Below are 18,925 nucleotides of genomic sequence, written 5' to 3' on the forward strand. Positions count from 1 at the left end.
TTCATGATTGGGTGGACAATTATTTGGGTCAAATCCTACTATTGTGCATGTTAAATTGTTCCATGTACAGCACTTTGTGTGCAGCGATGGCTGTTTGAAAGTGCTCTATAAATACTGTTGACTTGATTTAAACAAAGACTACCACACAACATGTACACGGAAAATGTACTGTATGTAAGCCTTAAATAACCCCAGAGAAGTCCTTGTTCTTCTCTTTCAAAATAAAACACTCATCCACGCGAGGGCGTATATTAGTCATCGATCATATGATCAACTGGACGTTTCCACTTCGGGATTCTAACGGAAAAAAACCACGGAAGAGCCGTCGTGCAAGATTGGCCAATCAGAATTGGGTGAGAACGCCTCGCTCTGGGGTAGGTGACGCCGATTGGCTGATCTATCTGTTTGTCAAAGTATCACGTCAAGTGAGCATAGTTCACAACGGAAGCAGATTGCTTCAGAGTCAAATCGTTTACCAAAATTAAGTCAACGTCACCAAATATTTTTGATTCTATCGTATGCCTTCTTAAATCTACAAAAAATACAATTAACTGTAACACTGTAGACTTGTGTAGGATAAGTAATGTGTGTAATTGTCGTATATGTGCTCAAGCAACGCGTACGTCGACGTGACGTGGATGTGTACTTTGAAAACGTAGGTGGAAGTAGGTGTGCGCTAGGCACTGGCAGGGTCGGCAGTGGGGCAAAACTCGGTGTGTGAAGGCGCCGCTAACTGACTCGCAAGTAGTTGGCGGACTTGCCAGCGGCCACCTCGCCACTCGCCAGCGCGTAAACTCGCCCGGCGCCGCCGAACGTGAGCGGGGGTCAGCCACGTTCGCCGCCATGGAGCTGGACAAGATGGACGAGAATGACTGGCGCTACCACGGCGAGGGCAACAAGAGCCTGGTGGTCTCCCACGTACAGGTGAGTCGGCTAGGCTAACAACGGTTTCCAGACCGCCGCTTGACACTTTGTTTCACCTTCAGCCGGCCTCAACTCGCCGGGAAAAAATCCCGGGGAATGTGTCTTGAAAGCGGATGACGGAGGTGTCACCCTCCGGACCGGAGGAGAATTTGTACGCAGCGTCGTTGGGCTGTTTCGCTAGCTTGACGAAAATTCATTGAGAACACACGTAAAATCGTGCAAACACCACAAAGAATCGACACGTCCGATATGTACATGCTGGCGCGAGTGGGGCCGGGGTCGCGTGGGTTCTCATCACGGAGCATCCCGAAGGTGCTCTCAGGTCTGGTGGCAGCCGGCTGGACAGAGCAGACCAAAGCCGAGTCAAGTCTAGTCGGTTAGAAGTGCGTGTGCGCGGGGCGCTCGCGTACACGCGCCCGCCCATCCCCTCAAGGCGCTGGACCAGCCCGAGCATGTCGACGTTGAGCAACAAGTGATCGAACGACGTCGTGTTCTCGCACGCTCTGGGACAGCACACCTGCTTTGGTTTTTTTGTTTGTTTTGGTCGACATGATACTAGGCTCTGAGCTCGATGCTGCCCATTCGATGCTTGGAATCATGTGAGCTGCTCTCACGAAAATGTCATGAAAACGTCCTCTGATTTCGTCATCCCTAATATCCCTTGAAACCGTCTCAGTCATGCAGTCCCGGAGAAGACACTGTCTTTTTTCCAGTGTCTTGTTGATTTTAAATGCCTCGTACACCGCCGCAGGTCCATTTGTGTGGACAAATAAAAAAAGTAAATTGAAGTCGAAAGTAAGAGCTGATATTTAACCATTTCCTTGTTTGTTTATAACGTTAACAGGTATGATGCGTATTGTACTGTCAAACATTGTGCTTTCAGGCATATGTTTTCTATTCAGTCTGTTCGTCACATGATACACCTTTCAAGGTACCAGGAATTAAACTGAACAAGAAATTTAACGAAACAACGTGGTCTAATATTTAACTCGGCGTGACCAAAACGGATTTGAATCGGAAAATCGTTTTTTGATTTAAAAGATGCGAGTGAATCAAGATAGGTATGGGATCATCTTTAATCGGTGAGATCTATATACCTTACTGACAAGTTCATGAAATTGTGAATCAATGACTTGTTGATGAATGGCTTATTTGTTGCACCTCTAGTAGAGCTGAAGAATTATAAGAATAGCTAAATCCCCAATGCTTTTATTTTCACAATCAATTCAAGTATTACCTGAAATCTACACGTTTTTAAATCAATATTGATTTTTGTTTTGTTTGTGTGTGTGTGTGTGTGTGTAGCTGTCCAAAGTTCTTCGCCTACTTAAATATCCCGCCGAGGACTCTGAAAACCCACCGCAGGTAAAGCAAATGTTTCTTTTTGGCACCTTTTACCCTTTTTTCCTTTACATGAGGCATGAAGGGACATGCCTGACTGCGTGTGCCCTTTAATTCAAATTGTTTTGAAAGCACATCAAGTACTCCGGATGCTTGTGTGTGTTACACACTTACACAGGTGGGTTGGGGCGTGTTAAACTCATTTGCGCGGAAGCTTCGCCTCTTGGTTTTGACTCGGCATGCAAATGTCTCTTAATCCCAGTAGAAAACAATGGAAGCCAACATTGTTTTTAAGAGTCGAGCACCTTACAAGCGAGCGGAGGACGCTTGAAAATGTATCAGCGGGTCCTTCAAAAGTCGCCCTTCTGCACTGTCCTCTCGGGACTTTCAGCCTTTTTGTTTTAACCGGCAGCAATCATTTGTGTTTGTTATAAGAGGCCAAATGTGACTCATGTTAACATATCCTGAACAGGCTAATTTTCTGTGTTAAGATGTGAGCAATTCATTCAGTTTGATCGCCAGTCTTTGGTGGCAAGTACGACAGGAACTGCGAAAAGCCAAGAGAATCACATTTGTGATGTTTCTGCGCCACCTCAGCTGAAGTCACGCATGCCCCGTCTGGATATTTATGCTTATTGTTTGACGGGTTACAGTGGGCCAGTATGCCACCACGAATGTTTGGAACAGTGTTTCGCAACTTTGACGTGTTTTCGGTGTGTACACGACCCGCGGGTGTGTTACGTGTGCCCACGTGTGCATTTCAGACAGCGGAGCAGGCCTTCAGGCAGATCCAGAACATTGTCGACTTCAGCTCCAACGTGATGAGCAGACTGCTGGGCGACAAGTTCATCCACAGCGGAGTGAGATGCCCGCACTCGCACACACCTCACCTCACACACACACACACACACACATTCACGAGAAGGTACGGCGCAATTAGAGAGGAAATTGCCTTTTGTGCAGGTTACACAACAATTCCACCGCGAGGTGACAAGATACCACGAGATCATTTTTGCAGCCTGAAATTCAGACATTTGGGTCTTAGTTAGGATTAGGCTTAGGCAGGTTCGATCACATTCCAACTGTATTTATCGTTGATACTCACAGCGAACCAAACTAACAAAGATATTTCTTTCTAACACTGAGGGGGAAAAAAAAGAGGGCATCCTGAAAGTGTTCCGAATAGATGGCAGTAAATATGAATGACAAAGTGGGCAACATTGTCTTTTTGAATATCAACAGTGCATGTTTGCAGCGTTCTCCAAAAGATGCCTCTGTGGTGTTGCGCTTTTAAAAAAATTAATAAAAAGGTCATGGCAGGACAAGAAGCCGCAGTGTTCCGATTATGGAGCCAGTCAGCTGACGTCCATTGAGGATGAAACGCAATTTTGTTTCTTCTTCTACCCGCTGCAAAAGCGTCTGAACGTCACAGATGAAAGACGTGCGCGGCGGGTTGGCCCCCAGGCGTCGCACAACTAAGAGCTCGTCGCCGTCAGCCCGTCACTTCACAAGCCTTGAAACAATGTTGCGAAAGCTGCGATGAATGCAGCCTTTGTTTCCTAAGCCGCCTGCTCCACATATTCGCCTTACGATAAACACAGTAGGGAGGAATCGGCATGAAAATGTCCGATCACTACTATTGGGGGAGAGGGGGGGGGGGTGATGATAAGTAATGTAACGGTTTTGCCTCAAGAAATACGACTCGGTCTTGCTAATGGGAGTAAGGCAATTCATATCATTAGGGACACTTGCGTACTCAAGAGCGCCAAAGCCGAAACAATTTAGATAAAATAAAATGCAAATTGATTTGATGGAAAAAGACATCATTTTAAACAAATTGATCAATAAACACTCGATTCTACAAAAAAAAAGTATTCAAAATACATATTTATACAAATGTACAAATTTAAGACCCCCCAAAATAGACAAAAGTTTTAAAAAAATCTTAGATCAAAGATGAAACAAAAATTATGCAATTCTTAAAAAAAATGAATGAATGAATGTCAGATGAAGATTTGAAAACTATTTTAAAATTAGACAAACACACAATTTTAAAAAATACAAAATTTGAAAATAAATTGCATTCATTCATTTTCCGATCCGCTTTATCCTCAGAAGGGTCGCGGGGGGGTGCTGCACCATGGCCACCCTTAAAATATTTCAAAATGCACAAAATATTAGAGAAGTTCTAAAAACAGTTGAAAAAAATATTTACAAATAATTCACAAATACTAGTTGAAAATAATACACAATAGCATGACGACAAAAGTAAGCAAAATTTTGGAGGGAAAATGATGAAATACTCGGCGTTGCGCCAGAAAGCAGATTCCGATTTGTATTTAAATTTTTTGTTTTTCTTCTCCTTCCAGGAAGTGGTTAAGCTGCCGTTGGAGTTTGTGCGTCAGCTGTCAATCAAAGTTCAACCTCAGCGACCCGGTAAGAGACGAGCACGCCATCGATGAGCAGCAAGACGAGCAACACGCACGCCTGTTTTACCCACGTGTGTGTGTGTGTGTGTGCGCGCGTGTGTGTGTGTGTGTGTGTGTGTGCGTGCGTTAGCATGGCGCTGCGACAAAGTGATGGACATCTACAGCGGCTGTGCTCTGTGCCTGCCCAACTTGACCGCGCCGAGCCTCCTGCAGCACTCGCACACGCCGCCGCTCTTCGTGGAGATCAAGGTAAAACACGCACACACACACACACACACACACGCCCTCTAAATGACATTCCGCATATTCTAAGAACACATTTCCAAAATCCGGAGTGCATCTAACCCGTTGTGCAGCTCCCTTCTGGTTTCCAGCGCCAAAGTTTGCTTGAGCGAACCATTACTTTGAACTTTTTCTTCGCCAATGTCCTCGTCAGATCTTCTTTTGTCATCCAAATATCGATTTCATTTCAACGTCTTGTCACCAGTCTTGAATGTTTTCATGCGCTTTGTGTGCTCCGGGACTCAGCAATGCACGTCATCGCTAGGGAGCCCAACATGATGTGCTCAAAAGCGCCTTTTCCAAAAAGCTTTTCCAAATGGCAGACGAACTAATACATTGCTCCACAAGGTGGCGCTTCCGTTTCATACTTGGAAAAAGGGCAAGTTTTAGACTCAGAATGGCTCATGTCAATTCAGAGTCAAATCATACGAGTGGGCCTCAGCAAGAGGAAGTGATGTTTTTGAAAAACAAAAAATATGTATATAATTTTTTTTAGAGTACACACATTAGTATTTTTTTCTATGAAATCCTTTTCTTAGTGCTTACGTGTTCACTCATCCAGGTTGAAGTTTTTGTTACAATACTGTATAAAAAAAAAAACACCAATGTGCCTTAAAAAAAAATTTCTTATATTCTGAGAATATTGAAAAATGCTAGAAGCAATTATGCAAAGATATGCAGCTAATATAAATCAAAAGCATTCCAAAGTTTTCCCCGCAGTCATGTCATGGAATTCACCTTCTGCCTCCTTTTTTGTAATGAAATTGCGCAATCACGTTACATCCAACATTGCCCGCGGCAGACAGATTTTATTTTGTGTTGTGTCAAAATAAGACATTTGCAAACATCTGCTTTTACTTTGGGAAACAATGAGCGAACCAATAACTGAATCCGTTTCAAAGGGATTGATGAGTACATCGTGAATCCCTCTTGTGTGATATTGCACTTTTTTTTTAATCACTAAGCAATACCAAATAAATAACACTATTCAGTTAATCAATAGGAATTGGGTGGGGGGGGCGTTTTTAGTGCAAAATAAAATCGAATTCTATTCATTGATGGAATAACCAAGAGATTAATGGATTCTCAAAATGTTTGTCGGTCCTGTGTGCGTTCTAGCCCAAGTGCGGCTTCCTGCCATCGGCCAAGCACATCAGCAGAGACATCAAGAGCAAAGTGTGTCGCTTCTGTATGCACCAACACTACAAGGTAAAGCCCAAAAACGAAACGACACAACCCAAACGCAACGCAGCGCCGCCAACGTTTGCCTTTGTCACCTCGGGCAGGTGTCCAGCGGGCGTTGGAAGAGACGCAGCCTGTACTGTCCCCTCGACTTGTTCTCAGGGTGAGTCGACTTGCCGACTGTGAGCGAGCGAGCGAGCGCGTTTGCCTGCGTGCCGTGACGTCTTGGCTTGTTCCCGCAGGAGCCGAGCGAGGATGCACTTTGCTGTCCGGCAGCTCATTGAAGAACCTCAGAACAACTTCAAAATCTTTAAGGTGCACTTTTAATGTTCAGTCAAATGGTGGCCGGGGCAGGAAAAAAAACGAACGAATCCACGCAGAAATGTTTTAATACATTTTACCGTCTGTTTGATTTCACAGTAAAACTTGGCATGCTTGGCTTACACGCTTTTCAGGAAATAAAAATACATGGATGCAAAATTTCTATTTTATAATTATATACTGTAGTCAGATTTTTTTTTTTTTTTATGCATTGAACTTTTTCAATTTTTATTTCATTTTTACCAAACTATTTAGTATCGTTTGATTAATTTGCTTACGTTATCATGTTTCCCCAGTTATGAATGAACCTTTAATCAAATTACTTATTTAATTCTTATTACAATTAATCGTGTTTATTTTTAAAGTCGTTCAATGGAAATAAATTGCTATGATTGAATTGGTTTATTATATTATTAACTGCAGCCCCTGCGTAAATGGATTTTTGACATCAAAGGCTGTCAATGCCACTGAATGAGTTCAAATAAATAGTTGCCAGAGAAGTCACCCCATTCCTGACTGATTCGTTTTTACTCAAAAGGGGACCTGGAAAAAGAAGCCCTCGACTGGATGCTAACGTGTGTGATGTCATGGTGTTTGGGGGGGGGGGGCCCTTCAGGGGGGTCAGTGTATATACAGCAGCAAGGAGGGCGGCCACGGTGGCAGCGGCGGCGAAGACCCGTCGGATCTCAACTCTCTGCTCTACCACCTCCGACCTTACTTCCTGTACGCCAACAACCGCATCCACGCTCACGTGAGCGGCAAGGCTGTCCTCAGCGACTTCATCCAGGTAAGCGCTCTCCACCATCAATTTAAAAAGATGATTGGTGGGCAGATGTAGAGCTGAAGTTCCGGCACGCAGGTGCTGGTCAACGCCCTCTTGAACGGCGGCGGCGGCGGGAGTGGCGGGGTCATGACGGACCGACGGGAAGAGGGTCGGACTTTCTGCGAGGCCAGCCTCTTCAACAAGGAGAGAAGTCGACACGGTCAGACCAGACTCCGCCTTCTGTCTCCCGTAGCTAGTTTTGATCTGCCTTCATGATAAAAATGACAGTGGCTAAATGCTGGTGCTGTAGCTTGTCTTCATATGTCACGATGAAAATGTCACTGACGAAACGTCGAGGATGCATGTCGCATCTCTTCATTTGTCCTCACGACACTGACTTAATTGCTTGCAGTCTTTTTTGTTGCGATGCTAATGTTGACAACATCTAGCATCTCGTTATTCCGGCGACAATGCAAATGACTAATCGCTAGAGACGTTGCATCTCCATTTCATGATGAGCACACCGAATAAATATTGATGATGTGACACTGTCCACACACTGTAGGTTGAATCTCTTCATCTGTCATTAACTTGAAAACGGGACTGACTAAATACCGGTCCTCATGACAAAGATTATGATACATGTCTTGATACAGTGAACAAACAGCATCATAATAATGACATTGACTAAACACCAGTGGTGGCACGTTTCTATCTCACTGATTACTGGCTGGTGACACTGTCTAATTTCTGATGTAACATCTCATCAAATCATGCCGGCATTGTCTAAATGCTGGCGACACACCATCGACCGAACAGTCAGTTGACCTAAAAAAACAAACAAACATGCAAACGATGTTCCTCCATATGTCACTGACTAATAGTGTTGTGGTGCTTTCTCATGGGTCGCGTTGACGGCGCCCGACTAAATGTTGTTTACAATGTCGTCTTGATGTTGTATGCGCAGGCTCTCAGGGTTTGCCCAATGACAGTGTCCTCTCCCGCATCCTGAACACGCAAATGCTGGACAACTTGAACATCGAAGGCCTTTATCCGCTCTATCGGCGAGTGGAGCAACACCTGCGTGACTTCCCCAAGGAGAGGTAACGTCGGCATGGCTGACATCACTTCCTCTCGACGCCTCACAAATGACAACACTTCCTGTCTTTACCCCCGCAACGTTTTTCACTGTGCGTTTAAATAGCCCAATAGAGTCTTTTAGTATTTTATGTGCGCGGAAAAAAGAAAGCTGTTAGTGTATCTGTGTGATAGCATAACTTATAGTAGCGTACCAGAACCGAAAAAATAGATATCATTAGTTCATTAGTTCGCATGAGCGTTGTAGTACTTTGTGTGAATGGTTTAGTTGTGCATTTGAGGAGAATTGTCACTCGTGTGTGTGTGTGTGTTTCAATAGTTTGTAAGTGAAAAATGTCAGTATTGAATGAGAACCTTCCAGTGTGTGAGTATGTTTGGGAGTGTAAATGAGAGAGAAAAAAATAATGCCCATGAGCACTTAAGGAGTTTGTTTTAAGAACATTTTCATAGTGTATGTGAGTGGAAAAAGTCAATATTGTGTGTGTGAGTAGAGAATGTCAATATTGTGTGTGACACTTTCAGAATTTTGCATGAAAGGGTTTAAGAAGTGTGTGAGCGCATTAAGTTCTGTGTGAGTGGCGGGGGGGGGGGGATTGGTATTTTAATGATTCGGTGGTGTGTGTTTGATTATTTTGGTTGTGTATGATTCAAAAATAATTGGTGAGCAGGAGTTGTACACGTGAGTGAAAATGTCAATACTGTGTGTGAGAGTAGTGGTGCAAGAGTGTTTCAGTGTACACTACAGTTTTATGTGAGTGGAAAAAAATGTGTCTGGAGTGTTTCAGTGGGATCATATCATTACTGTGTGTGTGTTTCAGTAGTGAGTGAGCACAAAATACTTTCAATCTTGCGTCTGAATTTCAGTAGTGCCGATGAGAGCATTTGAGTAGTGTGCCCAGAAAAATGTGAGAATGAGAGACTCCCAGTAGTTGATATGAGAGGAAGAAAAATAAGCGTGTTTGAGGCAGTCCTAAGTATTGTTCGTCTTGGCCGCTCAACTTGTTTTCCACGCCATGCCAACTTGCCATATGGTCGCACCGTTTGACATCACTTCCTGTGCCCTTATGTGACATCACTTCCGGCCCACCACCACAACCAGAAATGCCCTGCAGGTGGACGGCCCGTACAACGAAGCGTTCCTGGATCATCTGCAGAAGTGTCCCGCGGAGGACGACGGCTCGCTGGACTTTGCCGTGTCCAAGGTGAGACGGACTGTTACCATGGCGATGCCCTGGCTTGCCCTAGCCCACTTCCTGTTAGTGAGCGTGCTGTGTTGCGTTCAGGTGCATCAGTACTGCGTTGCCATGACGGCCAAGGACTGCTCCATCATGGTTGCCCTGGTGCCCAGCGCTGATGACGAACACGAAGAAGACCAGGATATGTGAGTGGTCACATTTAGAGCGCTCTCTCATTGTGCTTCTCTCACGCTCTCATGCATTTTACTGAAAATGACCTACAAACTGTTGAAATGCTATCAGACACACAGCCCTGTCCTGTTTCACTCACTCCTAAATCTCGCACATTCATTTTGCCCACATGTACTACTAAAACACTCTTGCAGCACTACTGAAACGCTTTTATTGGCACTACTGAAACGTTGTCATATTTATACACACACACACGCACACACACACACATCCTACTGGAACTCTAAAATCACTAAAACTCAAAATCTCTTCTCGGAATGAAATGCTCACACGACACTTTTTTTTCACTGTCATACACACGGCTGAAATACTCTCACACATTCACACACTACTCTCAACTGGAAATCTCTAAAACAAACACATCTCTCATATGAAATGCTCACAACTGAGCTTATTTTTTTTCCACTCATGCACTACCAAAACACTTCTCAACTACTGAAATGCTCTCATACATATCACTGACCTTTGTATTTTTCGCTCACATACACTACTGAAACCATCTCCAACACTACTGAAACACTTGTAACCTACTGAAATGCATTCATACAAGCCACACTGCTAAAATGCTCTCACACATTTTTTCTTCTCCACTCACACTCACTACCGAAATGTTTTTGTACACGCCACTAAAATCCTTTTGCCGTACTGAAACTCTCACCAGCTACTGAAACACTGTCACTCTGCTTACCTACTCAAAAATCCTTTTTCAATCACGCCTCCTCCTTAATGTTCAACTTTCCTTGTGACTTGTGTGCAGGTTGTGCCCTCAGCGTCGCCTGCGAGACTTCCTGTCGTCCCGGCCGCCCACCTTCTCCTACTCGGTGTCCATCTTGGACCTGGACCCCAAGCCGCTGGACAGCATCCCCCTGCAGTTGAGCCTGGACCACAAGATCGTGTCGTGCTACACCAGGACGCTGGACGCTGCCGTCGACCGAGACGACCGCACGCTGCTCTTCAGGCCCGTCTGAGCGGGCGCCGCCTTTGTTGCGCTTCGCCGGGAACCCGCTTCCTGCTCTCCCCTGCCTTAACTTCCTGTTTGATTGACTTTGATGGTGGTGGTGGTGGGGAGGGGGTTAAGAGAGACAGCTTTGTCTCCCTGAATGGAGGCCTGATGAGGTGTCTCCATGGCAACGCTGCTTACCTGGATAGTGCCAAGAGAGCCTTCGAAGGCTGGTCATGATGATGTCATTTTCTGAATGTATGGCCGGGACCTTTGCCAAACCACTGAGGACCTGCAACACATTTTTACTTGGACTAATGTGACTGTGTGTGTGTGTGTGTGTGCGCGCGTGTGTGTGTGTGTGTGTGAGCGTGTGTGAGCCCCTTTCACAGAGATTGTTCAAAGTTGCGGCGTTAGAAAATACTGTGGTTGTCAAGAGATTCTCTAACAAAATAATGATGTAGTAACGAGCCACTTTCACACACGAGGTGCGCATCAGAGCCAGAACATTGCGCTCCTGAGGTTTACACAGATTTTATATTCGAGCTTTCGCAAATGAAATGAAATCGTCATCGCAAGCCCGCTTCATAAAAAAAGATTTTGTTTTAAAGCCTTCGCGTAGAAAAAAAAAATCAGTTTGTTATCACGGGTTTGTTTCACGGCAGAGGAGCTGGATTCCAAAAAAAAAGTCCTTTGACATTGGCTTAATGGAAACATGTTTACCGATTGCGCGTTTACATGATCAAATCCACTTTTTGTTTCTGCAGTGTAAGATTCAACGCGCCCACTCTAAAACACTGACTGGTGAATGCGGGGGGCCAGGGGGATCTTTGTATTCACTTAACTTGAAAATGAGCATCGGTTGCACTTGATTAAAACGTAACATATTGTGTATATAATGTCTAACGACCACATTTTAATCATGTGTGCCTATTGTCCATTAAACCAAATGAAGTGAATTCTTTCAGGACAACTGGTGCGCACTTGTATCCAGCTATGTTTTGGCACTCCGTTTTCAACAGATGTGATGTTGGCACTGATAGCACCTCCGAATGTGGAAAATGAGCATGTTGAATGCAATGCTTGCACAACAAGTGGGCAAGTTACGGGACAGCACGGCGTTAAAAAGGTTCACACCCTCAGATATCCCTTGACTTGCAGGCGACACGACGCCCATGTTTCGGCACCGATACAAAGTCAAAAAGATGCAAAAGGTGTCAAAGTGAAATGGGGGCAGTAATGTGCTGACTTTTCCAGGTGTTGTGAAAGGTGGTTACTGTGATGTTATTTCCTGTGAGTGCCCATTCTGCTTATTGGCTGGAGATTGTTGCCGTGTGTGTGTGTCCAATATGAATTGCTCCGAATGATAGGCGGGGTGCCTTCTGCAGTATGGATGGATGAATGAATCACAGAAAAAAAAAAAGACCCCAAATAAAGTGTATCAATCTTTTTTTTTTTTTTTTTTTTAAAGAAAGCTAAAAGTGATGTATGGACCTCGGAGGACTTTTTAAGATGGTTATGTGTTTAAGTGCGAATGTGTAAATGTTTGGTGGGGGCACAAAACTTTGCAAATACAAAGGCTGTTTGTCTGCCATTTTGTATGTAAATTATTTATTTTTGTAGATTTTGACCAATGAGCTCTGCTGTCACACAATTTATACTGGAGCAAAATAATAATAATAAAAAAACACTTTGAAACACACAACGGGCTTCGGAAGAGCTTTTCTCCTTCTGACTTTCTTATCTTTGTTTTCCTCCATCTTGTCCTCATTCTCAACCTCTTTCAGTCCTCTTGTTCTCCCCATCCTCTCCGTGCTGCCTTTTCCCCTCCCCAGTCTCCTTTTTTCTCCCGTTGTGTTCTTTTATCTTGCCATCCCTTTTTTTTGTCTCCTATTCTTGTTCCGTCCATCTTACAATTCTCTTTCCTCTAGATCTCCCTTTCTCTCGTGTGCTCTTTCTCCAACTTCTCTCATTCTCATTCATTTCCTTCTTTCTGCCTCTCCTTCCATCTTCTCATTCTTGTTCACCATTCCCACCTACATCTTGTTTCCTTCTTCCTCCTCCCATCCAACCATCTCCACTTTCAAATCGGCTTATCGGCCTATCCCAGCCGTCTTTGGGCAGTAGGTGGGGTACACCCTGAACTGATTGCCAGCCAATCGCAGGGCACACAGAGACGAACAAACATTCGCACTCACACTCACACCTCGGGGCAATTTCCTGCATGTTTTTGGAACGTGGGAGGAAACCTGCTGAGTGCACGTTGGCCTCTTGGGGGCAGTGTGGTGCTGTGTGTGCATGGCGTGCCGTACACAATTGGAGCCAAGAAGAAAGTTGGAATTGAACTCTATAGAACTCATTTTTCACAGACTGGGGAGAATTTGTGGTTTTGAGAAATATGTTAACTGTGTGTATGTGTTTATACAGCGGGTGTATGTAAATAATTCATGATTTGAAAGACAAATCCCAAACCCAAAACCCAAAGTTAATGCTAATTACCATTAGCATGTCAATAGGATTTTACAGTGATTTAAGCGTTAACGCAAGTAATGTTTAAAAAAAACAAAACTAAACATGTCTTGTATTTTAATATACAATGTGTTTATTTATTTATTTGCTTGCTTTCGATTTACAGTAAAGACCCAACTCCCAAACACACGAAAGAACAGCATAATCACAAACGCTACACGCTTGCTGCACAGCATGTTGCATTTGCTTTACTTTGGTCAACTTCCAAACGCCCTCCGCTCTTCTGCACGCCAATTGTTCATTTTCATTTGAACATTTTAAAGCTATGGCGAGAAGCTCAAACCTAAATCACGATTACATTTCATACATACAATTAATACTACCTCTCTCTCTCTCTCTCTCTTTATATATATATAAAGTATATATATATATATATATACAGAATATATACAGTATATAAAGTATATATAATATGAAAATGTGTGTGCATAGGTGCGTGTCTATGTATGTAAAGTGTATGCATACCTGTCAACTCATACAGTTTAGCCATAGTTCATACGGATTTCGTGGTGAATCTTACGTATATGGCCGTATCGCACAAATCATACGGATTCTGAACATTTCCGGGTTTTTTTTTCACCAACTCCAAATGATTTGGAGTTGGTGAAAAAAGTAACGCAGGAATACAACTCTGAACACAGTAATGCCACTAAGTAGAATGATGATTAGACATTAACCAGACATTGTATTATGGAGATCTACAATAAATATCATTGAAAAAGTCGTGGTTTTTTTCTGCCGTTATTTTGACATATAAAATGCTTTGGTATGTTATACGGATTTTTTGCTCTTTATAAGGATTTTTTTGGTATTTTATACAGGTTGGCGCTCCAAAAAGTTGACAGGTATGTGTATGTAATTTGTCAAACAGTTTATTCTGGTTCTGTGTCAATCAAAGTCGCTTCCAACATCATCATGCTGCGCTTGACCTTTAACACACTTGAAAACACTGTGACTTTTATGGCTTAGCTGCCTCGATTCAGGTGACACGCGCGCGCACGCACACACTCACGCACTCTAGGTCAGCGCTGGTGTTCTTCGGGATCCGGAGTTGCATCCTTCCGTCGATTAAGTTGCAACGCCCCCTCGAGCCATTTCCCGTCTTCACAATAAATGAAAAACATTTTTTTTTAAAAACAAAAACATTTCTTAAATACGATTTCTGAATCATATAATTTCAGATATACGTACAGTTACACAGTTTTGCAGACATTTGGGCCTGAAATATGCTCGTTTTATGGCTAGTTAGAATGAAGTCAGCACACACAGTTTCAAAATTTGCTTGACTTCATTTTCGAAAAATAGAAGTGGGGTTTTTAACTTTCAGGAACGAGCCACACATGAGGGATTATTATGAAGAAAATAATTTAGTCTCTTAATATGAAGCATTTAGCCGGAAGTACTGTCTGTGTGGCTGCATGCGTGCGCGCGTGCGGGAGCGCGCGCATTGATTTGCGCGGCGCCACGTCGGCAGAAGTGTAGAAGAAGAGGACAAGACGCGAGCAACGAAGAAGAAACAGCAGCAACCGAGGAACGTTGGTGCGTGCGTGGCGTTGTGCGCGAAGCGAAGCGGACTTGCGGGGAGACAAGACAAGCACACGCCGCCACGTTGACGAGCTCTGGCGGGGCCCGAGAAACTGTGCAAAGAAGGCCGGCCGCCGTGAGCCTATTCCCGCTTGGAGCTCGTCATTCGTCCCGAAGGCTTTTAGTCGTCGGAGGCTGAAAGACGAGCAGAGACAAACAGTGTCAAGTTTCTCCTTCGCCAGGTGTGACACGGGCACAATGGTCAAGGTAAAAACGTGCTTATTCGTCATATTTATGTCGCACTAAGGTACTTTTACACTTTAGAGTGCCAAACTGCAGGTTTTCATAGTTTATAAACATTTTCGTTTATCAACTTATTGCAATTGTTTCGAATATGTTAATAGGAACTGTCTTCACCATGTAGATAGTGTATGAATGCACTTTTTACACTTTTTTTCCCCCCAAGGCCAAGTGTTATCCTTTCTACCATGTCATTGGGCAGCCCTTAAATCTTGACGTTATTTAGAGAGTAGCTAGACGGTGAATATTGTTTTCATTTGCTCTCTAACTTTGACATTTTAACGTGCAATCCTTTTGTATGTTATCGAAGCAATTGTACTCTCTCACACAGTCGCTCGACCACTACTTGTGTAAGCGCCTGCTAAATGTTGTTGTAGGATGGAGACCTATTAACAGATAAGCCTTTATTTGTCCATGTAAATCCATCGATCAAATAGAGAGCGTATAAATGGGTATAAAGCACAGAAACATGTACTGCGTTTTATAATATATTGTAACGGCTAATTTTTGAACCATCTGCAAATCTTTAGAACATTGTGGATAAGGCACGATTTTTAAAGCTGCATTTTTTTAATTGCAGACAACAGATGGGCATAATAGTTGATCTTTTGTTGATTTGTAGTCAGTTGATAAATGTTCACTTGGTGTTTTGTTAATTAAGCCTTGACGCAATTGAGTTGAAATGAATTGACTGGCACCTGCAGAGGTGCTGTTGAGTCATTCGACTAGTTTGAAGAAGAAGAAAAAGAACACTGCATGTATTCTATTAAGTTAAGCTACATCAAAGCCAACTTTATCCTTCCCCATTAGTCTACAAATATGGAATATAAATCTGAAAGTAGTAATTGCCTGATAACTGCAGAGGCACTGTCGAGTCACTCGACTCGTTTGAAAGAGAATAAAATGGTGTCAGCTCTGACGTTAAGCTACTTTGACATTATTCTTCTCAACATACTGTATGTAGACAAACATAGAATCTAAATGTGAACATTACATCGAAATTTAAAAAAAAAAACAATAAATAAACCGTTCAATGTTCCAATTTAGTCCATGAAGGAAATTTTGTCTTGGGGACTGAAACATGTCATTTATCGAATCAAATTTGTCACAAACTACATTACCCAGAATGCACCGTGCTGGGTACATTGGCTGAGTCCACCAATGTCATAAGACCGTGACCCAATTGTGTATAAATGTCAAGTGTTTCATAACGTGTGAAATGAAGATTTCATGTTCCAGCCACCAAAATTGGCCATCTTTTGCTTTTGGAAATTGATCTCCAATTTTCCTGCAGAATGTGAATAATGTCAATGTGGAGCCCCAGCCTGGCACCACCCTGGCCGCCAATCAAAACGAGCCCACCTGCAGTGAGCCCGCAGAGGGTAAGCTTCCGAAGATGACACTTTCCCTCTATCCGCCAACACACACACACACACACTATGCGCGGCCCTCCTCCCGGGCCTCGAGGGTGTCCAAATGCTGGCATGCCCTTTGGGAACATGGCGCAATATGTGTATGCATGTTGCCCGCTGCTATTTTGTGTGTGTGTGTGTGTCTGTGTCTGTGTGTGTGTGTGTAATTTGTTTTTTTTTTTGTCGCTCTATTTGCGGCACTCAGTGTTGTAGTGCTCCCTAAATTGTGAAATGTTGAGAATCATACCGATAAAAGGTAACTCGAAATGCCATCCAATAAATTGGTGCAAAGATGAATGACGCAATTTAGGATCGGAGGTGCAATGATTATTTGATTAATCGGCATTCGTTTCCGTTTTTATGAGCGTAAGCTTACTGTGTAGCTGTTCTTCTATTTTCTCCTTCAACACCTGTTCATTATTATGCTAATTTGTTTGTTCTCTGCCCTAATGCGGTTGCAGCCAGACTTTTGTGAAAGGTGTACGGTACATCTAAGCCCTTATTCTGCTCTTTTGCAGTTCTGCATTTCACATTAGCACATTAGCAGTTAGCATGTAATTACGTTTGAATCTGAAAATGATAGTGTTCAGTGCTAGTTGTGCCTCTCTCAAGGAAACATTGTGGGTGCTTGGCCTAATCGCTAACTGACAATCTTTAGCCCCGAGCCTAGTTTTCATATAATCCAACAGAGCAAACAAACAAAACACAAGTGACTGTTAGGAGTGTTTTTTTTGTTGTTTTTATTTCCCCTCCCTCCACCCATTAAACCTTCTTTCCCATTTTCGCTTTGTGTGTCCCGGCAGACTCGTCCAAGGATCACACAGCGGCGCAGCCCGGCATGGTGTGGCGAGTGACGGGCGGCCTCTTCAACGTCACCAAGGGCGTGGTGGGCGCGGCCGTCGGCGGCGTGGCCTGGGTGGGCGGCAAGAGCCTGGAGATCACTAAATCGGCCGTCAGCGCCGTGCCCGCCGCCGGCGTGGGCTTGGTGAAGGGCGGCGTGTCGGCCGTGGCGGGCGGCGTGTCCTCGGTGGGCTCCACGGTGGCCAACAAGGTGCCCTTCACCTCCAAGAGGAAGGACAAGGCTGAGTGAGGATCACCCATTCAGACTTTCACGAAGGGTCCACGTGGTGTGGTTTTGATGTGTCCAATGTTCAATACCTGGGGGAAAACAAAGCAAAAACAAAAATCAAAAAAATCTTGCACAGACTGGAATCCACGCCGCAACCATGGTGGCTGTTGATCAATTTTGTGTGTGCGTAATCCGGACTGTGCTTGACATTGCGCACACAATCAAATATTTTGCTCATGGTTTGTCGGTTTTGTCAGTTTCAACAGGCATTCTCAATTTCATGCTGAGGAGAAGCCTCGCGTAACTACTCCCAGTGAGTATTAGGGCCGCACTGATGAGGACGAAAATGAAAACGGCAATCGGCATTAACTTGCGAGAGAATAAAGGGGAGAAAGAAGTCATGTTTTCAAGATTTTTTTTTCTGTAATGCACTCATATTTCCTGGCATGAAAAACATGGAAGAAAAATCTGATTTTGTCAAATAAATTGTATTTTGCCAGGGGAAAAAAATTATACTTTTGGAGTTGTTGTTTTTTTTTAAAGGAAAATGTCTTCGTATTAGAATTCTGCATATTTTCAAGTATGAAAAAAATGTAATCTTGGAAGAAGTTGGGTCTTTTCCCATTGCATAAACGCTCACTGAGGTCTTGGAACATTTTCAAATTGAATTTGAAATTTTCTTTTTTTCCTCAAAAATAGGTTTTTTGTTTGTTTTTACCCACTCCCAATAAAAAAAATCATATTTTCCCTGAAAAGAAATCCCTTGGCATTACAATAGTCTTTTTCCCACAGGAGAAAATCTTAAAGTATATACATTTTTAATACTTGCGTTTTCTCAGAAAAAATAACCTCCCCCCCGATTAAAAAAAAGAAAATCCTGAAAAACTGACTTCCAGAAAAGAACATGTAAAAATACTCATCTTAAATGTTATTTTCTTTGAAAAAAAATGCATTTGTCCAAAACAGTCTGACCTTATTCTTGTTTACATTTCGACAATTATCATTGTAGTATTATTGTTCTTTTCAGTGTGGGCCGTAATACTCTACAGTACGCATTTGTCGTGTGTGTTTTATAAAAAAAATTCACATGAAGCTGAGCACTCACAAGAAATAGACTTTTCCTGAAGTGTGTTATTTCCTATTGAAATGCTGTTTTTCTGCATCATATATTTTAAGTGCCTGATCAGTCAGTACAAGCTGAAGTGTAATCGCCTTCCCCAACTCTGCTGTCTCTTGACCATTTCTGCGACATTTCAAAGTGCCAGCGCGTTACCGGGAGTGAGCTGGAGTTTTTGCCGATGGGAATTTGTGAATTATGTCTTTTCAATATGTCAATAAAGTCGTTTTCGAAGGATAATACAGCAAATATCTCTCTTATTGCACC

General features: G+C 43.3%; 2 protein-coding genes across 2 annotated transcripts; both read left to right on the forward strand.

The window, feature by feature from the left end:
- The first annotated feature begins 706 nt into the window (after positions 1 to 706).
- Positions 707 to 12,412, forward strand: ippk (inositol 1,3,4,5,6-pentakisphosphate 2-kinase). The gene is made up of 14 exons (XM_086118341.1): positions 707 to 924; positions 2,230 to 2,289; positions 3,030 to 3,125; positions 4,635 to 4,701; positions 4,825 to 4,943; positions 6,096 to 6,185; positions 6,263 to 6,321; positions 6,401 to 6,473; positions 7,096 to 7,266; positions 7,339 to 7,462; positions 8,210 to 8,345; positions 9,440 to 9,542; positions 9,624 to 9,721; positions 10,525 to 12,412. Exons 1-14 carry the CDS (start codon positions 844 to 846, stop codon positions 10,733 to 10,735), a joined length of 1,488 nt encoding a protein of 495 aa, XP_085974467.1. The 5' UTR covers positions 707 to 843; the 3' UTR covers positions 10,736 to 12,412.
- Positions 12,413 to 14,694: 2,282 nt separating this feature from the next.
- LOC147201748 (transmembrane protein 263) lies at positions 14,695 to 18,898 on the forward strand. The gene is made up of 3 exons (XM_086118696.1): positions 14,695 to 15,027; positions 16,355 to 16,442; positions 17,276 to 18,898. The coding sequence occupies exons 1-3, from the start codon at positions 15,019 to 15,021 to the stop codon at positions 17,560 to 17,562; spliced, it is 384 nt and encodes a 127-aa protein (XP_085974822.1). The 5' UTR covers positions 14,695 to 15,018; the 3' UTR covers positions 17,563 to 18,898.
- The last annotated feature ends 27 nt before the right edge of the window (positions 18,899 to 18,925 follow it).

Source organism: Hippocampus guttulatus, chromosome 8 (genome assembly GCF_054856545.1).
Source record: "Hippocampus guttulatus isolate MCC_2025c chromosome 8, RoL_Hgut_1.0, whole genome shotgun sequence".
Taxonomy (NCBI): domain Eukaryota; kingdom Metazoa; phylum Chordata; class Actinopteri; order Syngnathiformes; family Syngnathidae; genus Hippocampus; species Hippocampus guttulatus.

Coding starts and splice junctions, on each gene's coding strand:
- LOC147201748 (XM_086118696.1), top strand. Junction 16,443..17,275: donor CTGCAGTGAGCCCGCAGAGG/GTAAGCTTCCGA, acceptor GTGTCCCGGCAG/ACTCGTCCAAGGATCACACA.
- ippk (XM_086118341.1), top strand. CDS start 844: ATGGAGCTGGACAAGATGGACGAGAATGACTGGCGCTACCACGGCGAG. Junction 6,322..6,400: donor CCCCTCGACTTGTTCTCAGG/GTGAGTCGACTT, acceptor TTGTTCCCGCAG/GAGCCGAGCGAGGATGCACT. Junction 7,267..7,338: donor TCCTCAGCGACTTCATCCAG/GTAAGCGCTCTC, acceptor TCCGGCACGCAG/GTGCTGGTCAACGCCCTCTT.